Raw genomic sequence first — 18,144 nt, 5'->3', positions numbered from 1 at the left:
CTCACTGCAACCTCTGCCTCCCGGGTTCAAGCAATTCTGCCTCAGCCTCCCGAGTAGCTGGGACTACAGGCACACACCACCATGCCTGCATAATTTTTTGTATTTTTAGTAGGGATGGGGTTTCACCGTGTTAGCCAGGATGGTCTTGATCTCCTGACCTCGTGATCCGTCCACCTTGGGCTCCCAAAGTGCTGGGATTACAGGCATGAGGCAGCAGCCTGGTCCCCTACTTCTTCTGACACTGGCTGCTGTTAAAATCTGGAGTCGCAGTCCTACTTCACTTGGATAGACAAGGTTGCTAAATACACGAACTCAACACTGATCCTTTTGGTGGAAAAAATGACACTAGCTACAATATGTCTGCTATCTCCTGTGGGGCCATCTGGGGCAAATTATTGCCCTTTCCCCACCATGCTTGGGTTTGGCCGAATGTGAGGACCAATATGGACTCAAGTTATTGTAACATCTGGTTATATAACAGGACATAGTCAATGGGCAAGAGCTGCATCAATATTCAATGGTGGAAGGGACCGAGCCATTCTGTTTTGGTAACTGGCAACTCACTTTTTCTGAAAACAAGTGTCAATGATAATTGGGATATATAAACCTCAAGTCAGCCTCCCGCTGACCGTTCCATGGATTGTTAAGAATTACACTGTGGTGAGCTAATAAATACAAAAGCCTAAAGCAAATGTTACTGTGAATAACAGGGGAACATTTAGTAACCGTCCACTGGTCTGAGTGGAGGAGCAAGGATTTTGCATGATGATTAGCCCACTCCCCACTCCCAGAAGCACTGAAGCCCCACTTGAGGCAGGTGCCCCTCCCCACATACTTCACTGCTTCCCAGGGATCTCCTGCACAGAGAAAAGCGACTCTCAGATATGTTCTGGGTTACTCAATAAATGGGTTATGAAAGTCATTAAATTAATTTCTCATATTTGTTACATACATACACAACAATATCAACAGGGCAAACAAAACTTAAGATTCTAAGAAGGCTGGGGAGTTGAGCCACTGGTGTGTGCGTGCTTCTCTATTTCCTCTTCCTGTGTACAGATTAGGATGTGACAGAGTCTTAATTTAAAGTTTGAAACTATAATCCTCATTTCCACAAGAATTTGTAGTAGTAGGGAACCTGAGCTCAGCAAAGGAGGCTGCGGACGAGCCTCCAGTCTTTGGTGAACCTCTTGTCTTCCTGTGGACTTCACCTCCTCACCTGCCTTTGCTATCCTGGGTTACCATGTTTAGACTCAACTCTAGCTCAGCACCCTCCGGTCTTGGGTAGGTATCAAAAATTAAATCTTTTTGTCTAGCCTTGGTTTCACACCCCCTCCCTTATATCTTTCCTATAGCATCCAATAAGAAGATATCCTGCTTTCCTCCCTAGCCTAGATCAACTCGCCATGGGCACCACCATGTCTAAATGTCAGCAGGGCACTTCCAGCCTTCCTCAGTTTGTAACGGACCATTATAGTGCATGGTCTTTTAAATCTGCAATAGGTACACCAGGGTGACCCCAAATTTTAATTTCCCCTTTATGGATCCTGGAACTAGTATATCCTGAAACATTTAAAGGAGGACCAAGGAAGTCACCATGCCAATTAGATTGTTTCATGTATACATGGAAAGATTAGGTTCTGACACAAGTTGCCAAGAAAGTAACCAAAACCTCACTAAAGAGGTTGAGAGAACCACTGGGAAGTCCTGTCAATTTCCTGTTCAAGTGTGACCCACTAAGACCACGCCCTGGCCCCCATCTCACAATAGCTAAAGACCGAATAATTGACTTCCTCCTCCTTCTCTGCCCCCAGAGTCACCTAAAATCGCCTTGAGTAGAGTTCCAAGTGTCCTGATGTTCCACTTTCAAAGATGCCAACCGGAGATGCCCAGAGCTTTGCTATAAAGTGCCTCTTAATCTCATATAAAATTCAGCCTCACCAAGACTCAAGTCACGTTCTGAGTGTCCTGGTGTGCTAGGGCACTTGCAGAGAATCTGCTGGTCTTGATTCACTGGTGGGGCCAATCGGTGCCCAGATTAGAAACATGCCCTGCCTGGGGTTTTAGACAGCAGGATGGCAGTCATCTTTCCTCACACCTATCAGGCAGATGGTACCTGCCATGGTGTATTGTAAAGTTTTAAAAAATAAAAAAATTAAAAAGAACAAAGAAAAATTCAGCCTCAAACCATTAGCACTGCAATCCTCAAGCCATTAAGAAGGCACATCCTAGAAATAATTAGAATATTTTCCATCTAGAAAAGGCAGAATATGGCTGGGCATTGTGGCTCACACCTGTAATCCCAGTATTTTGGGATGCCAAGGCAGGTGGATCACTTGAGGTCAGGAGTTCAAGATCAGCCTGATTAACATGGTGAAACCCCATCTCTACTAAAAATACAAAATTAGCTGAGCATGGTGGTGCACACTTGTAATCCCAGCTATTTGGAAGGCTGAGGCAGGAGAATTGCTTGAATCCAGGAGGTGGAGGTTGTAGTGAGCCGAGATCATGCCATTGCATTGCAACCTAGGCAACAAGAGTGAAACTCCACCTAAAGAAAAAAAAAGAAAGAAAGAAAAGGCAGAATATTTGAATATTTTAGAATGGCTAAAAATAAAGTTAAGTCTCTTTTCAGATAAGTCTAGGCTGCAGAAGGCCAGGTGAGAAAGGAATTGTTTGTATTTCAAAAAAAAAACTTAGTCGACTAACAGGCATTAAGAAGATACATTCTATACACATAAAGAGAAACTATAGAAAAAGGAAAATTAAAGATTTGGGGACTAGGTTATGATAAAATCAGCTTAGAGAATCACTTGGATTTATGCATTATAAACTTTGGTATAATATAATAATATGTTGGTAGGAAATGTTATATATTATAAAAGGAAGCTCAAAGAAGAGAAAGAATAAATTTTAAAGGCTTTAATATCATTACTATTTACTAAATTAAATTGTAATGAAATACATGAAGCTTTGTGGGTTCTAATATTGCCAGAAATTGAATAGTAGAAGATAGAATTGGGTGCCATCCAGAACTTGTGCATATGAACCTTCTGTGTGTAATGTTGCACCTGGTCACTACGTAAGGATCAGATAATGGCTAAATGAAATTTTCATACAGAACTGGGGAAATTCGTTTGCTTGATTTTCCCTTCACCCACGTCTCATAAGGTAGACTCTTACAGTTTTCTACCATACTCAAAGGTTTATTATCACAAAAGAAAAAAAACTCTTGGCTGAAAACTGCCACCTTCTAGGAAAACTGCCAGCTAGTTATACTGACAACATCCCAGAACTGAAAACAAATTAATCATACATGGTTTATATAAAACAAAGCCTCACAGAATGAGCTATGAGGAGTGACTCTACAAGAAAATAATTTGATTACACATGTTAGTGGCATACAGTATAAGGATAAAAACAACTGCAAAGAAATCTTAAATGTTATTTAATAATTTTATCAGATAAATTAGTAATTAGATTAATTTTATTTGGAATCAGCTTTCAAGTATAAGGAAAGAGAAGGAAAATAATAAAATCTAAATGCTTTAATTGGGAATCATACTGTCAGAACTGAATTAGAAATATCAATAGAAACCCATGCCTTTTAAAAGAAAAAAAAGAGTATATGTTTTCCAATTCTGTCAGCTAAAATGAACTAGTAACAAGGGCTTAAGAGAATGAACCTAATGTGTGCACTTAATGCTGAGATTATGGCATCTTTCCAGGATACCCTGGAGAAATGACTGATTCCAGGAGACATTATGAGCCTTAGGCAACTTGCTGTATGTACCAAGAGGCAAGAAATAATTCATAGTAATGGGACTGTGTCAAAAGAACACAACAGGGCCCCCCACTGGCCAAAGTGTGTCAATTTGAGCAGCAAAAATAATAATTATTGCAGTTGATTAAATCACATTGAATCTATGAGAGGCCACGAGTCCATAATGACACGCATGAGAAAATTTTGCTTAAAATTGAGTAAAGATGGTGAATTGAATAGAGTATATTACTTTTGGATCCTTTATTCAAACATCCTATTATTTTGACACATTTATCAGTGAAAAATACAGAATTTAGTAAATATTAAATACAAAGTTAGAAAGCATTTTCTGAGGCGGGGCGTGGTAGCTCACGCCTGTAATCTCAGCACTTTGGGAGGCCGAAGTGGGAGGAAAGTTTAAGCACAGTGAGGTGGAGGCTGTAGTGAACTGTGATCGCGACACTCCACTCCAGCCTGGAAGACAGAGTGTGAGACGCTGTCTCAAAAAACAAACAAAACAAAACAAAAACAAGCAAGCAAACATAGTCTGGCTTGAGGGAGGATGCCAGTATGTGATCATAAATTGGACAAAATCATTCAAGACAGCCACATTTTAATCAGATCAAATTTCAAATTTTCAAATATCTATAAGCATTTTATGTTTTTAAAAATATGAGAAAATTGCAAGATATCATTAAATTCAAAGGTTTCCAAAACCAGTTTGAAACACATTTGTATGTCTTAAAACCTTTTGTGAAGTTTAGCTGTATTTAGAGAAGTAAAAATTTATTTACGTATCTCCAGAGTCAAAACACAAAATCCAAGCGATCAGGGCAAAGTGGAAGCAGCCAACCCCAACCTCCCCGCATGGAAACAGATAATGTGCGCTGGTCACATCCAGGGACGTGCTCCATGCAATCCACAAACTTAAATCTGCCCCTGACCATATTATATGGACCATATAAAAATTAAAGTAGCTGTATATGTACCTTACTGACATAGAAACAAGTCTATGTTATATTGCTAAGTATAAAATTCAAATTTTAGAATGTCAATAGTATAATTCCACTGAAGTAAAAAAAAACTGATATGTTTTTCAAGTTTGACTCTATAATCTTTGTTTGGGAATTTTTAGTAAGGCGTATATATTCATCTACAGCTTAACTTTTTAGTCTTAAAAAAGGCAAAAGTGAAATTTCGACGATGAAATTCACGGTTGTAACCAGCAATACCACACTTGCACGGTTGCAATACTCGCGCTCTTCGCACTGTAACCTCTGGAATCCACTGTAACCTCTCGAATCCGCTGTAACCCGAGATCGCTTAACCCGGCGGTCCCCTGCCGGGACTCGGGCGGCCGTCAAGAGTGCGCAGGCGCAAGCGCGGCCGCCGTCGGTGGGGTTTTATGTGCTGTTGAGACTGCTGTTGAGTTTCACGGCCTTTTTAAGACCGCCTTCCAAAAGACGACGTGATGACTCTAAAGAGAAAGGAAAATTTGTTGCGTACGCAGAAGGGCAGGCTGGGCGCACTCTAGCGTCTTTCGGGGACCGACGGCCTCGCCCACGTGCTTCCGGGCACCAGCGCGCCGAAAGCCCGTGCACTAGGAAACGCACAAAAGCCCCAGTGGGTGAGCCCACGGGCAGCCAGGAGGCGGTGAGGGCGGCTTGTCTTCCAGAGACTGGGGAATCAAGAAAGGCAGAGCCACCTCCTCGGCCCCAGCGCAGCAAGCGCAGGAGGCAGGGAGGGCGCAGCGCCCCGCCGTGCCCGGTACCCGTGGAACCCGGTGCGCGCCCCCGGAGCTGGGGCGGCTCAGGCCCAGCGGGCCCAGAAAGCCAACCACGTTGGTCAAGAGGACGCGCTCCCACGATCCGCGATCCTCAGGCTCTGATTAAAGTCAAATTAAAAGGAGCTATCCGTTCTGGTATCTGTTGTTACTCTTGTGATAAATATGGTGTTTGATACGGAAGTATCTTAATAGTCATGCTGCCAATCAAAGAACAAAACACGTAAAGCCTGTGCGCTAAGAACACGAGAGCATTTCGCTCCTCAGGAGGTGCAGTTTATCTTGTCTCCTTTGTTTCATATATAATTCCAAGGAGAATTCCTTGTTATCAACACATTTTGCTCTTTGCTTTTGGGGGGTGACATAGGCACATTGCATTTGATCAGATTAGTGTTAACCTTCCACCCATGTTTTTACTATATACTGTACCAGTAATACAGCAGGATTTTATACCTTTAACTGCAAAATTCAAAAGCAGAAAAATACTCAAATTTTATGTTAGTTTAACATGAAAACGAGTTACTTCAGCCCTGATAGGATACTTTTAAACCAATACTACCTAACAAATCTGTTTCTTATTCGTATAAGCCCATACACATGGTTTTTTAAATGAGTTTTATAAATAATAATTAGCATTGAGGCCCTGATCTAAGTATTTGAAACTCTGTTACTCTTCACAACAATCCTGAGGTGGACATATTTTCCTCATTTTGCAGATAAGGAAACAGGCACTGGGATGGTAAGAAACCCAGGCCATCTGGCCCCTAAGAGCCTTTTACCACCATGCTAAAGCTTTACCCATTTTTGAGATCCAAAATATTACATAGTGCACACATATTTGGTAACCAAATCAGGATTAAACATTAAACTTAAGGGCCGAGCACAGTGCCCTGTAATCCTAGCATTTTGGGAAGCTGAAGCGGGCAGATCGCTTGACCTCAGGAGTTCAAGACCAGCCTGGAAAACATGGTGAAACCCCATCTCTACAAAAAAATACAAGAAGTAGTTGGGTGTGGTGGTGTGTGCCTGTGGTCCCAGCTACTTGGGAGGCTGAGGTGGGAGGATCACCTGAGCCAAGGAGGAAGAGGTTGCAGTGAGCCAAGATCACACCACTGCACTCCAGACTGGGTGACATAGCGAGACACTGTCTCAAAAAGAAAAAAACAAAATTAAAGTAAGAACATAATAAGAAATGTGTTTGGCACTGTGTTACGGGGAGAAAAATAAATAGGGAGATAGATCCTGCTTTCAGGGTAAGTGCAATTTGCTGAGTAAAAGAAATATTTTAAGATACCATAAAAAAGAAAACAAAGGCTGTTGTAAATTGGATATTCAATTAAATATTCTTGGGCAGATTGGCAGATGATAGATCTAATGAACTTGGGGTTTATAAATACACAGAGTGCCACATTTTCACTAATACCTTATGTTTTGTGTAAAGAGTAAAACCAACTTTGAAAATGAATTGTGTATGCGATTATCTTAAAAATAAAGATTATATAATAAGTCACATTATCTTGCATTATGTGTAATATCTAGGGGGTTAAGGCACTCTTACTCTGCTAATATTCACAGCACTCCTATTATATAATCATTTCAGAGCCCTGAATTATAATCCCAACTAGGTGACAGTTACTGAGTAAATTTTGCAATGTAGATTTATTATAGAATATAATTGTATTACTTTTTCTCTATTCATTGGCATCCTTTTATATTTGGGGTTTGACACAATTGCACACAGCAATCTTTCTACTAAAATATTCCATAGAGTTGACCAGGCATGGTGGCTCATGCCTGTAATCCTAGCACTTTGGGAGGCTGAGGTAGGTGGATCACCTGGGGTCAGGAGTTTGAGACCAGCCTGGCCAACATGGTGAAACCCCGTCTCTACTAAAAATACAAAAGTTAGCTGGGCATGGTAGCATGTGCCTGTAATCTCAGCTACTTGGGAGGCTGAGGCAGGAGAATCGCTTGAACCCAGGGGGCAGAGGTTGCAGTGAGCCAAGATCGTGCCATTGCACTCCAGCCTGGGCAACAAGAGCAAAACTCTGTCTCAAAAAAAAAAAAAAAAGATTAAGGCTCAAGCAGGTTAAATATTATACACACACTAGATCACATACTAAGCCACGCAGGTAGTATAGAATAGAAATCCTATTCCAGGGCTTCACAGACCTCAAATTGCTTCTGTAAATGGTTCATGTTTATTAATTTACCTTCTCAAAATCAATATACTTCAAAAACATACAACTGCTATCATTAAAATGTGGTTACACATAACCCAGCACATAGGTGCTTTAGAAGAAGGGAACTTTACCATTTGATTTTTTAAAATATAGATCCTAACACTTTTGTGTGTGTGTGTGTGTGTGTGTGTGTGTTTTCTCATGAATATGGTATTATTATTGGTCCTTTTTCCAAAGATATGGTATGAAATTAATTTTTTGCTTAGAGTCAAGGTCTTGCTCTATCATCCAGCCTGGTGTGCAGTGGCACGATTATAGCTCACTATAGCCTCAAACTCCTCAGTTCAAGTCTCCTCCCGCCGTAGCCTCCAAAGTAGCTAGGACGATAGGAGTGCACTACCACACTCAGCTAACTTTATTATTATTTTTTGTAGAGGCAGGTCTCAAATTCTTGCCTCAAGTGGCCCTTCCACCTCAGCCTCCCAAAGCACTGGTATTACAGGCATGACTCACTGCACTTGCTAGAAAATTAATTTTCATTATAAAAATCAGAAAGGAAGAACTTACTGTTTGATGGCCAATACCCTGAATTTCATTCCAACTTCTGGTTTTCTACATTATATTTAGGTACCAGTGATTTTGTGCCATTTTTGTTTCTTCAGATTTTTCCTCTTCTACAATTTTCCCATATGTGTTATTATTTGAAGCCCTGATCACAGCTCTGAATCATTTCTATTCTTTTTTTCTCCCCCAACTCTTGTTCAAAACTTCCGTAACTCATTTGCTACGAAGTCTAGAACTCTCTTGCAAGTGAGCTGACCAGGTGGGCCAAATTGCCTTGTAAGGGAAGGATTGTTAGGAAGTCAGTATGTTGCTAAGACGTCTTGCTAATTTGCTGTGTAAGCTGCAGAGTGTCAGGGGATTCTCCTTTCCACTGATGAATTTAGGTGTGTGTTATGACCTGTATCAGTGGTTCTATTTGGATTGATTAAGGTTGCAATTTTTTATCCATATGAATGTTGCATCTAGTTTTTCCCTGTAATTGGTTAAACAAATGTCTGCTGTTTGCATTTTAATTCTTAGCCAATAACTGCTGGAAGTGATTTAATGCAGCTGGAGAATGACACTAACAATCATTATAGCCTGCAAAGTGTGAAACAATTTCATCGTGCTTTGTGGTCTCTTTAGTCTGAGGACTGATAATGTGCAGCGGATGAGACTTTAAAAAAACGTATTTTATTATAATTAAAGAAATACTGTAAAAGAGGGGTGAGTTCTGGGGCAGCTCCATGCTGTTTATCTGGCATGAGCTTGTTTTTATAAGAATTCACTTCAAGTGTGGAAGGGAAATGCTTTCATCTGAAAGGGATAGCTGTGCTTCATTCCGGTTTCTCCCTCCATCTGATAAAAACTCTTGCTGAGTGACAGCACAGATGTAGCTCATTCGGAACAAGTGAAGGAAAAGGAGAAAAGGGATGAGGTGGAGCGAAGGACTAGTCAGTCACGTTTCCAAAGTCCCGCGGTTTCCCCTGGTCTCTTCGTTCACCCCAGCAGCCCTGGTGTCCCCCTGCAAAGTGCGATGCCCTCGCCCCTGGCCCTACGCCCCTACCTCCGGAGCGAGTTTTCCCCATCGGTGGACGCGCGGCCCTGCAGCAGTCCCTCCGAGCTCCCTGCGAAGCTGCTTCTGGGGGCCACTCCTCCTCGGGCCCCGCGGCTGCCGCGCCGGCTGGCCTGGTGCTCCATTGACTGGGAGCAGGTGTGCTTGCTGCAGAGGCTGGGAGCCGGAGGGTTTGGCTCGGTGTACAAGGCGACTTACCGCGGTGTTCCTGTGGCCATAAAGCAAGTGAACAAGTGCACCAAGAACCGACTGGCATCTCGGCGGAGTTTCTGGGCTGAGCTCAACGTAGCAAGGCTGCGCCACGATAACATCGTGCGCGTGGTGGCTGCCAGCACGCGCACGCCCGCGGGGTCCAATAGCCTAGGGACCATCATCATGGAGTTCGGTGGCAACGTCACTTTACACCAAGTCATCTATGGCGCCGCTGGCCACCCTGAGGGGGACGCGGGGGAGCCTCACTGCCGCACTGGAGGACAGTTAAGTTTGGGAAAGTGTCTCAAGTACTCCCTAGATGTTGTGAACGGCCTGCTCTTCCTCCACTCGCAAAGCATTGTGCACTTGGACCTGAAGCCCGCGAACATCTTGATCAGTGAGCAGGATGTCTGTAAAATTAGTGACTTCGGTTGCTCTGAGAAGTTGGAGGATCTGCTGTGCTTCCAGACACCCTCTTACCCCCTAGGAGGCACATACACCCACCGCGCCCCGGAGCTCCTGAAAGGAGAGGGCGTGACGCCTAAAGCCGACATTTATTCCTTTGCCATCACTCTCTGGCAAATGACTACCAAGCAGGCGCCGTATTCGGGGGAGCGGCAGCACATACTGTACGCAGTGGTGGCCTACGACCTGCGCCCGTCCCTCTCCGCTGCGGTCTTCGAAGACTCGCTCCCCGGACAGCGCCTTGGGGACGTCATCCGGCGCTGCTGGAGACCCAGCGCGGCGCAGAGGCCGAGCGCACGGCTGCTTTTGGTGGATCTCACCTCTTTGAAAGCTGAATTCGGCTGACTGAAAACCTGGTCAAGATAAGCTTTTGTCTGATTCTATTTGTTTTTAAAGGAAGTGGAGATGTCGAAGAAAACATAGTTGTAGGATGGAGTTTTAGAAAATAAAGTTACTAAAAACTCCTTTAGTCTCCAGTGCTTTTTCTAGGACACACAGCAAAGCTACCAGTCTAGTACCTGTTGTCTCGGTACTGTTAGTAACTAATCTTATTCATATAGTCATGTGCTTTGCTTTCCATTGCTAGTATTTCATTTATTTAAATTTGTTATGATAAAACAGTTTGTCCAAAACAGAACTCCACTGCAGAAATGTCAAAATTTTCTATAAATCCATATATATCCCATACCTACCACATAAATTCCAACTATTAATGGTGTACTTGCTCCCACACCAAATCAGTAAAAACTTTTAAAAAAATAAGTAATGCTTTCCTACTACTCCCCCCAGTAAAACTTCTTGTTTGTAATGACCTTCACACATAAAAGTCATACACTAAGGTATATTTACATTCAAAGGAAATAAATCATAAATGACTTACTGTAATATTTTTAACTTGTGCATTGCAATGAGTAGAAACATTTTGCTAAAACACTTCTAAACTGGGTCATTTTTACCTGGTATTGGGACTCAGAAGTAGAAGATAAAGATTATATGATGTGAGAGGAAAATGTAGGAGTAGAAGATAAAGATTATATGATGTCAGGAATCATGAAATTTAACATTCGGATGGAAGAGAACAGACAAATAGAACTAAATTGCCCACTCTAGACATCAAAACAATGGGTGTTGGTACACAGGATTTAAAGGAGAAAGTGATTGGATTTTGTCATTGGGACAACTTTGACTTTCTTTTAGCAACAGCAGTTTCTGTGCATGGTGGAAAGCAAGGCTGATGCAATGGCTGGTAGAGGGAATGGCAAGGCCCTGAAGCAGAGGCTGTGCATGCACTGTTAAGGAGGGAGAGGCAGGAACCTTAAAAGGGGGTCAGAGACACAGAAATGTTTTCAGATTTTTTTATCTGGTTTCATTTAGTTTTAGGTTGAAAGAAATAATTTTATTTGTAAAATGAACCACCAGAGGCAAATTGATAAAGTTTAGATACTTGTAGAAGGGATGAAGCATAGTACCTAGCGGAAGAGATTGTCATCTTGGAGAGAAAGGACATCTCTTCCCAGGACGGGAGCCAAGGGTGGGGGCACACTGGTATTACAGACACATTTACCATAGGAAAAAGGGGACTGGGGAAGCACACATCTGTGAACTTCTATTTTTTTCTGTTAAGAGTGGTTGAGGGTAGGGGGGTCTACAGAGTGAGAACATGGTTTGGAACTGTTCTTCAGAAAAGCAAAAGGGAGCTGCCTGTGGCCATGTAACATTGACAGAGTGCTGCTAACTCTGTCCAGGTAGTTGGGGGAACAAACCACCTATACCGATAAAGAATTCCCTTCTCTGATTATTATTATTATTTGAGATGGGGTCTCATTCCATCACCCAGGCTGGCATGTAGTGGCACGATTTTGGCTCACTGCAACCTCCACCTCCCCAGTAGCTGGGATTACAGGTACGTGCTACCACACCTGGCTAATTTTTGTATTTTTAGTAAGGAGGAGGTTTCACCATGTTGGCCAGGCTAGTCTTGAACTCCTGACCTCAAGTGATCCCCCCCCATCAGCCTCACAAAGTCCTAGGATTACAGGCTTGAGCCACTGTGCCCAGCCCCCTTCTCTGACTATTGTGGCAATAGGAGTTCATGTTGGTAAGTTTAAATTACAATAGTATCTTCCCTTCACCTGGAGACCACATAGAATGACAAGGTGAAGAAGGGGGAATAAACACTGTAGGCTCCATAATCAGTGAAACTGGGGTAGAGAAAACAAACTCTAAAATGTGATAACTAAAGACTGAATGGAGCCTTAAGGAAAGAGAGCAGAAAGGGTAAGGGGTGGCTGGCGTCAGGGCAGGGGGGTGGGGACCAAGGGACCCAGCAGTGACAGATCCCAGAGAGACCTGCAAAATTAGGGGCCCTGGAGAACAGGAGCCCGCTAGGAAGTGCAAATGTTGGGGAAGAAATCAGAGAACAGGAATGAGATCAAACAGTGCTGAGGTTAGAGGAGCTGGTAGAAAAAGAAGGAAGAGCAGGTGTTACGGAGGATCCAGCCATGCAGAGCTCAGAAATTGGCAGCAAAATTCAGCTGCTGGACAGGAGGGGGTCACCCTGGGGACAGGGCAGGGAATAGTGGACAGGCGCAGAAAGAAGCCTCCTGGGCCCGGTTTGCTTTGGAGAGAAAGAAGGTTATGGCTGCATGAAGAAACCCACAGAAATGCCGTATTGGAAGGAAACAAGCAGATGAAAGAAGTCTGAGTTGTTGGAAAACCACCCTGGTGAAAGGTAGAACAGGCGCATGACTGCTCCCTCTGTAGCAGCTAAGAGTCAAAGTATGCTCTTTGACATACACATCAAGTCAGAGGTAAAGGCATACTTAACAGTGCAAAGATAAGTATTAAGCAAGATAATATGGGCAGGCGTGGTGGTTCACGCCTGTAATCTCAGCAACTTGGGAGGCCAAGGTGGGTGGATCACCTGAGGTCAGGAGTTCAAGACCAGCCTGGCCAACATGGTGAAACCCCATCTCTACTAAAAATAGAAAATTAGTCAGGCGTGGTGGCACATGCCTGTAATCCCAGCTCCTTGGGAGGCTGAGGCAGGAGAATCGTTTGAACCCGGGATGCAGAGGTTGCGGTGAGCCGAGATTGTATGTGCAAGTTGACCAAAGACCTTTTCAGGCATGTCAGATCTCAAATTTATATCTGTGTACCCTTTTCCAGGAAGTTACTTGAGGGGGTTCATTCCACCAGAGCAAGAACATAATCCAAGAAAGAAGAAAACTTGGGAACCAGGGAATAAATAGGACTCAATAAAGAAACAAAGGGAATCCCCAAAGATTATGGCAAATAAAGACCATGAGCTGTCAGTTGTGCACCAGTACAGATTAGAGCAGGTCCAAAAACTCAAGATAAAACTAATGAATCCCTGTGTTTGGACTGAAAGAACATTTCCAGAATTTGAGGCAAGTTGGGGGTTAACTTAATGATGAGTATAGAGAAAACAAAGTAAATGAAACAAAAAGTTTATTAACTTTAGGAGAAACAAAAAGTTGGGCAACAAAAGGAAAGCAAACATTGCATAAGGAATGGAACAATCCCAAATGGCTTTACGTAGATGTAATACTGTAACATCATATATTGATCTAACCAAAGTTATAACTTAACTGTGATGGAAAGATGGAGGGGAATTGTGACCAGATGTACTGGGGATAGGAGTGGAAAAAAAGTAAATCCTCATTTTCCAAAAAGGGATGTCAATAGATAATGCTGAAAACTATAATAATAGTAATAATAATAATAATGAAGTAGTCATATAAGCATGCTATATTTAGAGGTATGAAGTTAAATACCAAAACCAACAGCAAAAAGGAGTTGAGCATGGTTGGGAGACTCTAAGAATTGATGTGGCACCCTAGAGGCCAGCTTTTCTATGCAATAATTCGAGTGTAGCTATTTGACTTGTTAACTGACATTCACGTACAACTGATGAAAATTAAAACTAAATTTAAAGAATGAAAAGAAGAATATGTATGGGCATGTTTTTTAAAGCAAACAATATCAAAAACCTTAAATTTTTTTTAATACCTTGATATATGTGAATCAACTCACGTGAAATTTATACTTTCCTTATAAAGAATATTGAAATAATACAAGCTCCCGTGAAAGGGGAAAACTGAAAAGATGAAACAAGCCACACATTCAGCTAAGGAAAGCTGAAGCAGTTGAGAAGGACTAAACTAAAGCAAGACAGCTTCCTGAATACTGCTGAATAGGGCATCAAATTACAAAGAGGGAAAACCTAAAGGTCTATGGAATAATAGAGTGCAGCCAGCAGAAATTTAAACAGAAGGGAGAAAAAAACTTGACAGAATAATAGCAACCAATGCCAGAAGCACATCCCCTCATATAGGGGTCAAGTTACAGAATTTCCCTGACTTAAGAACTGGAAGTAGATTTTCCCACTTTCAGAAATGGTGAACCATATTAGAACATATTGTACAGTCAGTCTGAGCAAACATTTGTCCAACATTGAGTAATCTTTACTTTAAGGCCTTAAGAAATGTTAATTCTGCCACAAAACAACCTGAAAAATAAATTGTTTAAAAAAGAAAGAAAAATAACCTGCTTTCTCTCATATTCAACTGAATGTTGTGACAAGTGTAATGCTAGTCTACTACGGTAGATGGTCTATTATTAATTGTCTACTGGAGTATATCTTTCCATAATTATCTCATAATTTCCTGCTCTTTTAACTTGAGCTAGGATAAACCCATGGCTAGGACAATTCTGTTTCTGAATAGAGAGTCAATTGAATGTAGGCTTGAGTATGCAGTTAATGGATTGTTCAAGATTTTCCCTGCTGGCTCTCTTGTCACTATGTTTTGGCCATTCTGGTACTCAGTACCTCTGCCAGGGTGGTAGGAGAGAAAATGATGCAGATACATTCAACAATTTGTTTTTCTATTTTCTAACAGGACTGATCTCCAGTGCTGGCTTTAATTAGATTTGAGGACTACTTCTAGGTTTCATTTATTTGAACTCTCCCCCATCCTGTTTTATAGATTCCTCCTTAGTGACAAAAATTCAATTTTAAAGAGTTTTATGGTTTTTTCTTTTCTTTTTTTTTTTTTTTTCAAGACAGAATCTCGCACTGTCGCCCAGGCTGGAGTGCAATGGCGCGATCTTGGCACACTCCAACCTCCACCTCCCGGGTTCAAGTGATTCTCCTGCCTCAGCCTCCCAAGTAGATGGGACTGCCACCAAGCCCAGCTAATTTTTGTATTTTAGTTGAGATGGCATTTCTCCATGTTGGGCAGGCTGGTCTCGAACTCCTGACCTCAGATGATCCGCCAGCCTCAGCCTCCCAAACTGCTAGGATTACAGGCGTGAGCCACTGCACCCGGCAAAGACCTGTAGTTCTAACTCTAACAGCAGGAAATCCTCATTGGGATTTTATTTGTATAAAGACCTGTAGTTCTAACTCAAACAGCAGGAAATCCTCATTGGGATTTTATTTGTACAAAGCTTCAAAGATTTCCTGGGCCGGACGCAGTGGCTCACGCCTGTAATCCCAGCAGGCCGAGGGGGGCAGATCAATTGAGGTCAGGAGTTCAAGACCAGCCTGAGCAACATGGTGAAATCCTGTCTTTACCAAAAAGACAAAAATTAGCCGGGCGTGGTGGCACATGCCTGTAATCCCAGCTACTTGGGAGGTTAAAGTAGGAGAATCGCTTGATCCCAGGAGGTCGAGGTTGTCATGAGCCGAGATCAGGCCACTGTACTCCAGCCTGGGCGATAGAGCAAGACCCTATCTCGCAAAAAAAAAAAAAAAAGAGTTCCTGAAAGAGATCACTAAGAAGATGAGGCTAATAGTCGGCCTCCACCCACAACCCCTCTGCCTCTCCATATCAAAAAAAGAAAAAGGCAACCAAGAAATAATGGCTTCTCCTTAACTGAGGAGGAGCTGTTCAAATGAAGAAGAAATTAACCCTAAGAGCAACGTCAGAGCAAACTAGCCTAAACTACCCCAGCGGCTGAAGGAGATCTTTTGAGGCGCCTTCCAGGAGAAATGACCAGCAGAGAGAATGGAGCATTGTGTGAACAATTAAAACGAAAAAGGCGCCAGGGGGCGCTGCTGGCTCAAGGCTGGGCAGCCCCCGGGAAGGTAGCTGTTTCCTTGCTTCTACAAAAGCTCATGGTGGAAGATGTCCACAAGGGACAAGAGACCAGCAACCCCTGGGAGATGTCATGACACCAGCAAGGGGAAAGGTGCTTAGTGTCTTCCAGCAGAAAGAGCAGATGGAGGGAGTGGAGACCCATGTTTCCTGAATGTAGCTTAGGCTACTGGAGCCTGAGGAAACAAAAGCTGCCTTTAGTGATTCTTCTGCCTGGGAAAGTCAGGGAAACCCAAGAGTGAATAAAACATGTTTCCTGTTTGCAAGGAGCTTTTAGCCTTCCACCATTGGTTTTACTAAAATTATATGTTTTTTCAATAAATACTTTACATACCACACACCAAAATCGCTTCCAGATGGATTAAAGAGTATATATAGAATTGAAAAGTTATGAATATGAACAGAGAAGCTTAAAAACAATGAAAAAACTATGAAGGAGATTGCCAGATTTAATTACAAAAAATGGTAACTTCTAATTATTAAAATATGAATAAACTACAGACAATGGGTGGAGAAAAATATTTTGTCAAAATGTGACAACAGGTCAATATTTTTATTATATAAAGAACGCATACATAGCCAGGTGCAGTGGCTCACGCCTGCAATCCCAGCACTTTGGAAGGCCGAGGCAGGTGGATCACTTGAGGTCAGGAGTTTGAGACCAGCCTGGCCAACATGGCAAAACCCCGTCTCTAATAAAAATATAAAATTAGCCTGGCGTAGTGGCACGCGCCTGTAATCCCAACTACTTGGGAGGCTGAGGCAGGAGAATCACTTGAACCTGGGAGGTGGAGGTTGCAGTAAGCTGAGATTGTGCCACTGCACTCCAGCCTGGGTGACAGAGCAAGACCCTGTCTCAAAAAAACAAAAAGAAGAAAGAAAAGAAAGAGAAAGAAAGAAAAAAGAAAGAAAGAAGAAAAAGGAAGAAAGAGAAAAAGAAAGAAAGAAAGAAAGAAAGAAAGGGAGAGAAAGGAAGAAAAGGAAGGAAGGGAAGGAGGGAGGGAAAGAAAGGAAAGAAAGAAAAAGGGAGGGAGGGAAGGAAGGAAGGAAGGAAGGAAGGAAGGAAGGAAGGAAGGAAGGAAGGAAAGAAGGAAGGAAAAAAGAAAAGAATAATTGAGAAAGAACACACACAAATAAAAATCATCATGCCCTAATAGAGAAATGAATGAAAATCTTGAAAGGTCAATTCATAATAAAGAATATGCATTTAGGAGACAATATGAAAAACAGGAAAATATGATCTCACAAGTACTTGAAGAATTGCAAATTTAAAATAAGTTATCTTTTTTTAAAACACCCACACATACACAATTCTTAATTTGAATAAAGTTGTGGTAAAAGAAGATCTTGCCACTGCTAGTGACAATATAAGTTATTAAAGCTTTTTGGAAAATAACTGCAGTTTGGCAGTGTATCAAGAACCTCAAAAATATTTATATTCATTGATTCAGTAATTCTGCTTCTGGACCTCCATCCTATGAAATACTATAAAATAAGAATTTTAATTGAAAAAAATCACCAAAATTCTTACCAGAATTTCTGGTAAGAAATTCAAAGAAAGATAAATGTTTTAAACTAGCTAAATAAATTGCAATAAAACAGTTGATTCAAAAGGATATGACGACTGTGATAACAGAAATGGCTGTACTATAGTGTTCAATGAATGGGGCAGAGTACAAAATTACACATTGATTATAAGTGTTTTAAAATCAAGAAATTTTTCTTAAAACATACAGAGAAAAGACTGAAATTAAAGTTTTATTTGTCTGGGGCTAGTTGTCTGGAGGGCTGTGGATTTATTTATTTTAAAAAAACTTTTCTTGTTTTCCAATTTCTAGAAATTCTTTATAATATAAACACCAATCTGAAAAGAAATTAAGAAAATAATTCCATTTACAATAGCATCAAAAGAACAAAATACTTAGGAATAAACCTAATCAAGGAGGTGAAAGGCTTTTACATTGCCATAAAACATTGCTGAAAGAAGACACAAATAAATGGAAGGACATCTTGTGTTT

The 18,144-nt window shown here is 41.7% G+C and overlaps 1 protein-coding gene and 1 non-coding gene across 2 annotated transcripts; both read left to right on the top strand.

The window, feature by feature from the left end:
• The first annotated feature begins 1,939 nt into the window (after positions 1 to 1,939).
• On the top strand, positions 1,940 to 2,050 carry LOC115830722. Its single transcript, XR_004026274.1, has one exon. It is a non-coding gene; the product is annotated as a small nucleolar RNA SNORA3/SNORA45 family (small nucleolar RNA).
• A 7,258-nt stretch (positions 2,051 to 9,308) lies between these two features.
• On the top strand, positions 9,309 to 10,349 carry MOS (MOS proto-oncogene, serine/threonine kinase). The gene has a single exon (XM_003255974.4). The coding sequence runs from the start codon at positions 9,309 to 9,311 to the stop codon at positions 10,347 to 10,349; it is 1,041 nt and encodes a 346-aa protein (XP_003256022.1).
• Positions 10,350 to 18,144: the final 7,795 nt, after the last annotated feature.

The sequence above is a fragment of the Nomascus leucogenys genome, chromosome 16 (assembly GCF_006542625.1).
Source record: "Nomascus leucogenys isolate Asia chromosome 16, Asia_NLE_v1, whole genome shotgun sequence".
NCBI classification, from domain to species: Eukaryota; Metazoa; Chordata; class Mammalia; order Primates; family Hylobatidae; genus Nomascus; species Nomascus leucogenys.
Note: the sequence above shows the minus strand (reverse complement) of the source record. Positions and strands in the feature narration are given on the sequence as shown.

Excerpts from the sequence above, each read along its gene's own strand:
- MOS (XM_003255974.4), top strand. The coding sequence starts at position 9,309 with ATGCCCTCGCCCCTGGCCCTACGCCCCTACCTCCGGAGCGAGTTTTCC.